Below are 12,213 nucleotides of genomic sequence, written 5' to 3'. Positions count from 1 at the left end.
ACTGGAAGCGTATTTCACCATCTTTTTTTGTTTGTTTGTTTATACTTGATATAAAAGGATAAAGCTGCTGCATGAAGTTTATATTTATTGTGGGTTTCATATATCCCCAGACTAGTGTTTTTGTCTATTTTCCTAATAATATTTATACAGGAAACATACTCTTCTATTCTTGCTACTGATTTTGGATATGATAAATGAGCTTAAACATTGCAGAAAGAATGTAATGATGATAACAAAGATGAATACATTTGTTGCTTTTTCCTGCTTGCTCATGGGAATGACTGATTTATATGAAAAAAAAATATGCTCATAGAAAGGCTCAACACCACCAGCTAGTTAAAGGAAAAAATACGTTATTATAGAACCTTACTAGCTATGTGAAGATGTGTGTCCTGGTTTCTCAGATGCTAGGAAAGCAGAATTCCTCAATGCTGTTCTCCTTTCTTGTTTCTGTTTCCTGCAGATCAAGTTGGTGATACTCAAATGTCACACGGTTGATATGTTTGCCGCTGGAGACCATTCGCAGCACTGTGTTGTCACAGCCAATCTTCATTTGGGCTAATTAGGGAAAAGAGATATAAAGGAGATATAAAGATACATTTATATGAAAGAGAGTGAGGGAAAAGAGATACATAATGATGGGAATTATAAAGCAACGATACATGCAATTTTGGAAATAAAGCAGATTTGCATGTAGTAATGACCTGCTGGTGGTGATACTATTGATCAACCTTTGTGTTTGTTACTTTTGCTTTACAACACTTGAGTATTTAATCAAGTGTCCTTCCCTCATGCAAATGCCACTCCACATCTATGTGCTACTGTTAGATACCATGAGTGATGGGTAAGGGCAACGGCACTCTTTCCTGGAGATAGTCAAAACTAGCAACATTGAAATGTTTCCTTTTAGAGGGGTGAGTGGGTTTGTGTGTAAGGACATTCTTCACAGGAACAAAGGCATGTGAGAGCCCCATCAAGACAAACTCAAATGGAAGTGCCCAGCACATGGACTCACTCTGAGAGAAATCAAGTGTACCACTAACTGCTGCTTTAGATAAGCCATTTGAGTGGAGGCTTGGCAAAGCCCTTTTGTTTGGGGAATTTGGAGCACCTTCCTCACTTGGGAAGAAAATGGTAAGTCACTGGGAGAGCAGGAGCTGCTGAGATGGATTTTCATTTCCTTCACACCACCAGGAAAACACATTTTGATCTCATTCCACTGCTCAGCATTCTTATTCAGCAGTAGCACTTGCCAGTTAAATCTTTGAACAGTGCCTGGACTGCTAAGGTATGGTGTGATGAAAGGCAAGGGAGACCACAAGGGCCTGGAATGTTCCCGCTCTCCAACTCTGTGGAAATCTCCAGTGCCCTGTTGATACTCCTGAGATATGACGGGTGTGCCACAGGAGTTAGTTTGTCATATCACTGCCACACTTTGCAGTCTGCTGTCGAATATTAGGGAAACTGGAAATTCTTATTTTCATGGGGAAAAAAGTCACTGCACCAGCATGATAGTGAAACAATTTCAGAGCCCCAGCAGGGTTCAAAGTAGAGAATGGGAGCTCTGAGGCTTTTGGGGTATGTATTACACCTGCAGCAGAAAAGGCCTTGGAAACAGAGTAAATGAGACAAAAGCTTCTTAACCGAAAATATAACAATCTGCCTTTGTTTGTTGTGAATTTCCAGACTTTTTTATGTGCTGACATTCTAATATTTATTTTTGTCATAGGACAAGAATTTTTAAAATATGTATAATCTAGGCTTGTCATAATGATTGCTGAAGGGGCAAATGAAGGTAGTCATGGCTGTGCTGTAACACACAGCCAAACCACAGGCTTGAATAGCTTTAGCTTTCATTTTCTGCCAGATGTGAAGTTCACCGGTCTAGCAGGAAGTCCAGGTGTGTGTGGGGGTCTCTGCATGTCTTATTACGGTTAATTATTTTATTATGTGGAGGTAATTGGAAGGAGGAGTTCTTACCAGACCCATGAAAGGAGTGGCAGAGGTCAGCTAGAGGAAACATCTTGGATGGGTCTAAGCCAGCTCCTCCAAGAAGCTCTACAAAATCTCCCACTCCAGCACAGCCTGCAGATGGTTTCTTAAAAAGGCAGAGGCTAAAAGTTATTTACCATTTACCTACAAAATGTAGCAGTTCTCCATACATGATTGCAGTCAACAATAGGGGTTTTAGAAATCCCCTGTGCTCAAAGCTGTGTGAAAACAGTTTCTCATCCTCAGCAGTGCTACCTTGATGTGACATTAGTAAGTTAATTTTCTTAAGGGATTCCAAAGAAAGACCTAAGTAGACTCTGAAAATTACTGACATGTAGATAAGGTGTTGATTCAACTGCTTTTATTGCATATAAGTAATCTGGTTCTGGATGCTTAGACTTTATATCAAATTAACGCAGGCATGGGCTTCATGTATGCCTACATTCAGCTGGCAGGCAGGAACTTCAGTTCCACTCTACCATACTTATTCCTAATAAAAATGCTAAAATGCACCATTGTGGGAAAGTTCAATTAAAGTAGAAAGTAACAAAAAGAATAGGTTTGTCTGAAAACAATGGCTTACTATATATTAGACCCACAATTTTCCTGAAATTAATGCTGTTTGCCAAAATTATCTTTCATGGACACCTTGAGCACCTTTGGGCTGTCACCCCTATGCTATTATTTAAGTGCCTGGTTTCTTTATCTTCCTTTGCTGTTGTCCCTTTTCTGCCCACCACTGAATAAGTCAACTAATTCACTTGCCCATCTCTCAAAGCCTGACTTGCTCAGACACTGGCAATCTCCTTGAAGAACTCAGACTGTGAGACTCACTGGCAGGAGAAAACAAATTTCCTGCTCTATTCTTCTGGATATTTTGGCATTGACACCTTCTTAGACCTGCCAGGCACAGGTATCGCCAACAGCTCCTGTCATCTTCTGTCTGTTTGTCACCAAGCACCAAACACCCCAGATCAGAGCAGATGGAGCAGAGGATGCTCAGCATGTGGAGCAGGCAATCAATTGTGAGCACATTTGTATTTTCTCCGTGATAATACCTTGCTATATAATGTCTCCTTTCTCTCTTCAGAGCATTTGCTGCTTTCATTAATTTAAATAGAGACAGACAGCTTTCGGGGAAAATGCTCCTTTCTTTATAATGAAATCCTTATCCTTTGTTATGGCAAGCAATCATTACACACATTAATGGTACTTTGCATAATTTGATTGCCATTGCAACATTACAGAGACAATGGTGGCAGCCCCAGCTCTCCTCTCTGAGGAAAAACAAGAGCCCTCAGTGTGCATACAAGCGGTCTGGAACACACGTGCCTTAGCACCTAGTGTCACAGGCTATCCCTGCTTCACCCCTTCTCTCTTCCATGCCCACGAAAATTGCACAGGCTAATATTTTCTTAGCAAATAAAGAACTCACCTTTAAAAAGAGGCCATTTAATTGTCCCAGGATAAGATCAGATATTTTTATCACCACTGGGTAGATTATGGAGAAGCTGCAGTTTCTGTGCTGGTGAGGAATGACCATGGTAAACCTTCCTGAGGGAGTCTGAGAGATGACATTGCAAGCTGGGACACAGGAAAAGGTACTAGAGTTACTTGTCCAGTCACCACTGCACGTAGCAAAACTACGTAACTACGGTACCAAAAAAACAGAGATAATTTAATTACTGTGACTTACAACCAAATGTCAAAAAATATGTGTGTGGCATTTTGTGAAGTTCTTGCATGGCATTTGTTCCTTAAAAATTCCTTCCCCATTGTTTACTACATAGCATGAGGTCTGGCAGAACTTGAGGGTGAAGCAGTCAGTAGGAGAGCTCACACCCCAAATCTATATGTCAGGGACTCGTGCTGTCAAGGGCTCATAGAGTTTGTCAGTTTGAAGGATGCTCAACACAGGTGGAGGGAGGGATTTTGTTTAGTTTCGACAGTTTCTTGCCTGATACTGCCAGCAATCTCCTAAATCCTATTCTGCTCCTCTTAACTGGAGTTCCTTATCCTACAAAAGATCTCATTGAAATGAGAGCATGATTTTAAGTTCAAACTTAGGAGTTCAGGTAAAGGAGTAACTTACCATCTATGTGAGCAGCCCAAGGGATCATTGACACAGACCTGGGGTTCTGCAGATGCTTCAGCAGGATGGTGAAAGACACCAGCCACCTCCAGCAGTTGAATACAATAATCACATCCATGAGCTTGAAGCCACACCAGAGTGGAGACCCAGCTTGCAGGCTCAAGTCTGAATAACTTGGAGTAAGGATGGGGCAGGCACGCTGCCACCTTTCTTTTTTTTTATTACTTTGCATGGTTAGGCAGATAAATCAGACTGGCCTGAACAACAGTTGTTAAATGTCCTGTCCTCTCTGGATAAAACAGTTCAAGTGAGGCGCTGGAACAGGTTGTACAGTCAAGTTGTGGGAGCCCCACTGCTGGAAGAGTTCAACACTAGGCTGCATGGGGCCATGGACAACCTGGTCTCGAGTGTGGCATTCCTGGCCATGGTGGAGGGGTTGAAACAAGATGATCTTTATGATCTCTTTCAACCCAAGCCATTCTATGATTCTGTGGTAATTTGTGCCTTGCCAGCTCAGAGGCTTAGGGAAAGAACTTGCAAATATATTCTTGTGATCATGTATCTCTCATAACTGCCACATAACTATTCAATATGCTGATTTTACTGCTGAACTATTTCAAATATTTTTTCCTCGTTGTTCACCCAGATCTAGAAGATGCTGAGATTGAAGCTGCTAAATTAATACTGTTTGTTCTAGCTAAATGTGTTGGAACATGACAATATTGGATTGGGAGGGATCTTATTTGAAAGAAGGAGCCATATGGTCTTGTGTATTGAAGCCTGTGTGATCTCTTAAGCTCCTTTTTTTTCCTTTGGACAGACAGCAAGTCTGAGTCAAGCCTGCAGGTATGCAGGTGTGCATGGCTCTGCTGGCCTTACTGCAGCCATGTCAGTGCAGATAACCACAGTGAGAGAATCCAGTGAAAAGCAACACGTTCTTTTTGCTTCCTACCCCAAATTCAAGTCCCTTTGGTGGTATGAAATGCAGACTTACGGAAGAGATTGCTGTTTTTCTTGACTGTGACAGTAAATCCATTGCCCGGTTGCTGAATCCTGAAGAAGATCATTGCCACGTTCTGTGATGATCTGATGCTCCTCTGAATATTCCCACTTTCACAGAAGTCTACATATCTTTGAGACGTGGTGAGGGGATGGTCCAAGGAACTGGGAAATTTCTCCCCCTTGAGTATCCATCCATCAAACACCTACAGAGGTTCAATAATTTAAAACAAGGGTTTTGCTTATTGCTCTATTAGCAGAGAACAGAAACATGAAGTATAACAGACACTCTTTTATTTTGACATCATATAACCTCTTCAAAGAGACAAACTGAAAACAAAAATTCTTTGTATTTATTGATTTCCTAACATTTAACTAATTATTCATGCTTCAACTGATGTTTAGGAAAGGGATACATATAACTTTTAATGTTGTTTTTATCTCCTTCAAGTGACAATTTTGGTTATCTTTTTTTTGAGTGAAGTATCTCTTTTTGCTTCAGCATCATCATATTATTTTTTTTTGTAATTTCATTGTTACTATGAGAAGTTTTTGACCAATTTTATTTGGGAGCCACAAGAAATATAAGTAACCTTTTCAAACTCTGGGCATTATGACAATTGATCTGGCCTGTAATTTTCCACCATCCATGTTTTACAGCTTGTCATTGAAATTGTCCCGGTGGCCTTCCAGAGATATTGGAATACAAAAAACTTTGGGGAGGAACTATTGGCAGAGGTATTGCTCTCATTTGTGCTGGCTCTTCCACCTCATCCTAACCACTAGAAAGCAAAACAAATCCTGCACCTTAAGAATCAAATCTTTCCTTCATAACAAAAAAGTAACAATTTTCCCTCACCATCTTCAGAGAAATGTATCAGAAGTAGAAATACCTATTAATTCTAGCATAGATATGCAGTTGCCTGCCTTGTTGTTTCAATTCCCTCCTAGCTGCTCTCGCATGGTAATTCCTTAAACACTTCAGTCAATACTCCCAAAATTCAAGGACCAGATTCAGCCATCACTTCAGCCCATAATTCTGATGTGAGTATGTGGGACTTCCTGATGCAAAAAACCATTAGGATCAGTCTCTGGATTTGCCAGAACTGTAAATTCCTGAAGTAATGAGATGCAGGTGCTCAAATTACAGGAGGGGAAAGCTGCCTGTATATATACAGCAATATAACACAGAAGTTTGGGACACCGCTACCAAAGAAAGGAAAGCTCAATAAAACAAAAAGATCTCTTGGCATTTTTCTAGCCTCTACGAGCGACCATAAGTCCAGGTACAAAAACCTTGACCCACAAGAGACTGAAATCTGCCTCCCTGTAGCTACATGGGGAGAGGTCTCAGCCAAGGTATGGAATGGAAGGACAGAATTCTCCAGGGTAAAGGGAGCAGGAGACTAGGAAAAGGTCAGATTTCCTCCTTCTCCCCGTTCCTGGACCTCAGCTGGCCACTAGGTGGGATGTGGTCTGTGCTGTGCCTGGCCAGGGCAGCCCAAAGGGCAAGACACAGGGAGAGGAGAGCCAGGGACCACCGAGCCTCCCCTTCTCTCCTTGACCCGGTTCAGATCTTGGTGAATGTTCCTGCCTGAGAGAGAAACATGCTGGTAGAGTTTTTTGTCACTGGGATATCAATGGCTCTGAGTCATGAGCCTCTCTCTGTTCAGAGCCAGTGTCGTGAAAAGTTCTAGCAGGGAAATTTTAAAGAAAGCCTGCAATGATCCACTCACTATTAATCTGATGCTGAGTGACGTGTGAGCAGAGGTCCCAGAGCAGTAACAACGACCCAGAGAGCTGTATCATTATCTGCAGGGCTCACAGTGCAATGATTCACAGTGCAATGAGAAAATCTTACTAACCAAATTTTCAGCCATTCCTATAAGTATGGACACTCCATAGAGGCGCTTCCAGTGCTGTAGTTTGGAGAGGGATCCTCATCCTGCATCTGACTTTGCTTTAGAGGAGTTGTTATGGGGGGGGACACACACTCAGAGTGCCTCAGGGAGGAAAAAGAGCCATCCCAGAGATGGTTGCTCTGCGAAAGCCTGTTTTGCACACACAAACACACGCATACAGAGATGTGCACGTGCACTCGCCTGCTCCTTGCAAGCACAGCAAACACCTCACAAGTCAGAGGAGAGCAGAGACGTGCAGCTTCTTACCTTCAGGAAGTCACCCCCTCGGCAGTCGATGTTCACAAAGTCGTAGTCTATTGTGATCAGCTCCTCGGGCTCCCCGATGAAGAAGGTTGCGCAGTGCAGCTGTGGTTGGTCTGCGGTGAAGGTGAACTGCCCCTCTATACTCAGCATGTCAATGCACCCTGGAGAAGCAGGGACAAAGGGCTGCTGCCTCTGCCTTCTCTGGAGGGAGACTCAGTGACAGCTCCCACTGTGCAGGGAAAGGGGGGGGATAGGAGAGACCCCCCCAGCACCGGGATCCGGCTGGCTGTGAGGACAGGGAGAACCAGCTGAAGCAATTAGGAGCCTGCTGAGCATCAGAGGATAAACAGTAACTTGCAGGTGCGAGCACAAGCATGTTACAGGGGGATGCGGGGGGTGGTGTGTCAAAGCATCTCTGAGCAGAAAACTCTGTGTGTGTATGTGCACAAGTGCACAAACACTCTATTCTTTCAGATTTCTCTCTAATCACAGCTGCTACACCTGCCCCACCCCTTGGCAATGTGACTCTGCCCAGGTACATAGGTGTAGAATCCCCATCCTGCTCCAGTTATTTGGACCATCAACTATGAACCCTAACCCTCTGCCTCAAACCACAGGTTTCTGTGGTTGTAATGTTTTGTCCTTCTTCTCCCTAGTCTTGCAAAAAGCTCCTGCAGCTCTGTCATTCTCAATTAGCCCTTTTTCCCCCCCTGAGGTACTCCCAGGATTCTCCCACCAGCCAGTAGTCCCTACCAGAGCACCAAAGAAACTCACGGAGTGACCGCCGGTAGATCTGTCCTGCAGACAGCTCTCGTTTCAGATCTTCACTGAGTAGTAGGAAGGGGTCATCTTCACCAGCATCTCTCACCTGGTGAAAGATGGAGGGCAAAAAGAGTCTGGGGCAAAGTGAAATGCAGCCCTCTCCCTGTATCTCTCAAGAACAGGCACAGCACATTACATCCCTCCTCCAGAAACAGTGCAGCTGTGGAAGAGCTCAGGCAGAAAGATGCCAACCTGCAGTAGAGGGGAAATAAACCTGGTACCTAAGAGGTGATCCCAGCAGCTAAGTGCACTGAGAGTCTCTTAAATCCTCAGTAAAATTGCTGAGGATAAATAAATGGAGGGGTAGTACAGAATACATGGGACTGTTGCATTAATATCACCCAGGTGTAGGTTCAATGCAGGAAAAGTGGCAATAGGAAAGGGAGAGAGAATAAGGCACAATGCTTGAAAGCTGAGAGACAAGTTAGAAGATAGCAGCTAAAAGCACAGCGAGGTGTTTAATCATCAGCCCTATTGCTCACCTCAAGGTATCTGGTTTCTCCCTTGGAGGCAGCCAGGAAGATGAGAACGAGGTGGCATTGAAACTGGAAAGCAGACGGCATGCTGACACCTCCTCTGGCGGCCGTCCCTCTCTCTGTGGCGAAGTTTCTCCGGGTCTGTGCCGGTATGCAGGAGCCGCTGGGGTGTCTTGGAGCGACTCTTTTTATAGAGCTGTTGGGAGGGGAGGCACTTGGTCCCCGTACTGATAGGGTAACCCATGGTAACTGAATTCCTCTCGCAGTGACACAGTACGTGGGCATGACGAGGGTCCAAATTGCAGCCACGAATTTTCAAGACGGTTGAATTCCCCTCTCTGGCAGATGTCTTTCCTACTTATCTGTCTGGTTGAAAAGCTGACAACCTCGGAGAAGAGAGCCCATCCCCGTGCAGATGGGGCACTCATGCAGTTTTCATTTCCAGTTACCTCGAAGTGAGCGACGAGGAGCATCCCTCCCTCCTCCCGGGGCAGTCCCGGGGTATTTCGGACCTGCAGGGCTTCCTGCCTCCCTTCTGCTGCTCTGTGACACGCAGCTCTCTGCAGTGCCTGCGTCAGGTGCTTCCTGCTGGCCAGGCCTGGGTGGGCACCCCTGCATCCCAGGCAGGCTTGCAGCCTGTGCCAGCATCCCTCCAGGGCTCTGCAGCAAGTACACAAGCAAAACCAGACAGTTTTCCCCACCAGAAACAGCTATCATACAGAAGTTATGAAAACTTGGGGTTCCAGGGGCATATTCATCACAGAACTCCTGATACAGCTTCAGCCTTGATCCTCAAGGGAAATCTGAGAAGATCTTTAAAAGTTGAACCTGTGAGTGAAAATTTATAACTCTGCAGAGTACTAAAAATCAGGAACTCAGCAGAGGTATTAGATGTGAGTATAGTCTTGTTTTCCCCTGACCAGGATGAACCGTCAATACGCTACAGAGGGTGACTACCCTTTCCCCACCTGAGGCTTCTTGCTAATGTATCCTTTTGCTCTATGCTTTCATGTCAAAGGTAATTTTGGTTCAACAAAACCTAGAAATAATATGAGCAAGACTTGCAAAATTTAAAGTTTGTTGCTCCTGATTTCATTGCAAGGATTTATAAACATCAGAAACATTTGCTTGCTGTTTCGCACAATTTGTTGGTTGAAAAATAAACAAATAAATATTATTCTGTCTACACACCTATGGCTCTGACCTTATTACAATGCAATTCTTATCTTATGGTATGCTTTATTGTAAACTATAATACTGTTCCATATCTGCATGGAACTTCTGTGATTTTCTGAGAAAAAAAAATACTGAGGAAATGGAAAACATTATTTTTGAACTTTGGCATCAGGTTGGATTCAAAAGTTGGTAAAACTGCTTTGTAGAAATGAATAATTAATCACTGCATGAACTGAGACTGAATTGATTCACTTCATGTGCTTACCTTGAATTGTTTAAATACTGTCATTTTAGGCAAGGATTATCAGAATATTATACAAGGAAGATTGTAATCTGAAATCCATTGAAGTTCCTTGGGAATTACAAGCTTTACTGGAAAAAATGCAGGGTTTAGCCCTAGTTTGCATTAGAGGATGGATGGAAGGTTAATCGGGGAGATGAGAGGTGCCTTGGAGACCATCAGGATCAGAAGGGGCTGCAGGGGAGCCCAGCCTTACTCGCTATTCTTTTGCTCACCATCTAAAGAGATTGATAAGCTTAAAATTATAGCTTGACCCCTCCACTCTCCCCCCGCCCCCACCCCCGAGGCATTTTGCAGAATCCAGTCTCAAACTCTGGCTGCAGTGTCCCAGTTTGCCCAGCCAGTCCCCAGCCTAGACCTCAGACGCTGAGTGTTGAGGAATATTCAGTGCAGGGAGCTTGGTGTGCAGCTGCACTGGGAGCTGCAGAATTGAGCTCCTTGGGGCAGGAGTCTGAGCCCAAGGCAAGAGACTGTGAACTGCTGACCCTTTGAATTCCAGAAGGCCCAGGGACCTCTGGCACCAGCCAGGTGACCAGACACTCAGAGACACAGCAAGAGTTGAGGAATCAGCTGGAAGATCACAGATGTTCATATACATAGACTGTGAGGGTATAAAAGCCCAGGCGTTCCTTTGTTCAGGGTCCCTCTCTGGAGGCACCAGCTCGAGGTTTTCATTCTGTTGCTGCACCATTATAAAATTACTTAAAGGAGACAGAAATCTGAGGCTCTGCTGTGGGAAACCTGGGACTGAGCCAGTGAGGAAAGCTGGTCTGCCTGTGTGAGTGTGGGATGTGTAGGGAGTTGAGTGGGGACCCATTGGCTCAGTTAAGCTGCCTGCTGTGAAGGGGCTTTGGTCTCAGCAGTCGAAGTTTCTGATGGTGGGAGTGTGATTGCCTGAGTGCCTCCTGAATGGTCAGACTGGGACATTATCTTACTGTGAGTCCTTGAAGATCTTCAGTGAAGGAGAGAGAGTGTTTAATTGTGCGTGAATTTGTTACTGAAAATTTCAGATTTCAGAATTCAACTCCAAAAATGAGTGAAGGACACATGGTACTGCAGCTAAATTATTGTGACTCTACTAAACCAGATGTGAGGTTATCTACTCAGAATGAGACATACTGACAATGATGTCAGCACAGTTTAAACACTTGCCTGTGAAGAGGTGAGATCCGGGCTTAGCATAACATTCACCAGTGGAGATGCCCAGAAAAGCAGGAAGCCCCACAGTCTGGAGGACATCCTGGCAAATGAAGTGAGGACACTGTCCTTCTCCAATAAACAAGGTGGTGGAAAGGAGGATAGGAGCCACCTCCATATCTGTTGCAATTTATTGCTCAAACAGGGCCTATGGTGACGTTGAAATTCCCATGCAACACCTGTAGGAGTTTTGAGTGTACAAATATTCTGTGTAACATTGGTGCAAAAGCAACTTTGCTGTTGATGTGGAACTTAATTTTAACAGAGCTGTTAAGTTGGGGGTTTTTTTCCACTTTTCAGCTCTGGGCTCAGCAAGAGCAGATGAAGCATGGTGACATCCTGACCAGCCTCATCACAAAGCCTCCCAGTGCCTGGGGTAACTCTCTGTGTCTTCAAACAAAGGGCCGTCCTCAGCCCCCAGTGTCATATGCTTTCCATTGTGCAGCTCTAATGCTTGGGGAAGGCAAGTATTTGGGAAGGGATAGGGAATCACATACAAAGAGTTGCAGCTGCTGCTGCTGGCTGGGGCTCTGCTGCCTCAGGTAGAGCTCAAGCAGGTAGATCCCCAAAAGGGACGAGTTGAAGGGGAAAGAGGGGTTCATCTCCAAACCCTGCCTCCCAGCTGTCAGAGGGTGAGAGAGGATGGGAGGCCATCTTCTCACTCAACTCTCCTGTCTCCTCAGAGTGTATCACAAATCCACTTCCCCTCTACCCTCACTTTGCCTGCTGCAGCACTGCTTTTGTTAAAAGTCACTTGCAGAAACTGAGATTTTCAGGAGATGAGGATGTGACTAACAAAGCAAAGAAAAATCACTTTGAACTGGGTTCAAAACACCCCTGCAGCATTTCAGAAGAGAAAAGCACCTTCAATGTGATACAAACCCTTGGCAAATGAGGAGAGTGTCATTTTTCTTTCACGGAGTTGAGTCATGATGACACCCTGAAGGACAAATTTTTTTGTTAATATCAAATTGTTTAACATAGTCAAATCCA

At 44.3% G+C, this 12,213-nt stretch overlaps 1 protein-coding gene across 1 annotated transcript; it reads right to left on the bottom strand.

The window, feature by feature from the left end:
- Nucleotides 1-400: 400 nt before the first annotated feature.
- On the bottom strand, nucleotides 401-8,633 carry CRHBP (corticotropin releasing hormone binding protein; the record flags this gene model as incomplete). Its single annotated transcript, XM_082301843.1, has 7 exons — nucleotides 401-558; nucleotides 1,981-2,098; nucleotides 3,428-3,576; nucleotides 5,079-5,289; nucleotides 7,252-7,409; nucleotides 8,023-8,116; nucleotides 8,553-8,633. The coding sequence occupies 7 exons, from the start codon at nucleotides 8,631-8,633 to the stop codon at nucleotides 401-403; spliced, it is 969 nt and encodes a 322-aa protein (XP_082157969.1).
- Nucleotides 8,634-12,213: the final 3,580 nt, after the last annotated feature.

Source organism: Coloeus monedula (genome assembly GCF_965178545.1).
Source record: "Coloeus monedula genome assembly, chromosome: Z".
NCBI classification, from domain to species: domain Eukaryota; kingdom Metazoa; phylum Chordata; class Aves; order Passeriformes; family Corvidae; genus Coloeus; species Coloeus monedula.
The sequence above is the reverse complement of the archived record's forward strand: the minus strand, read 5'-3'. Positions and strand labels throughout refer to the sequence as shown.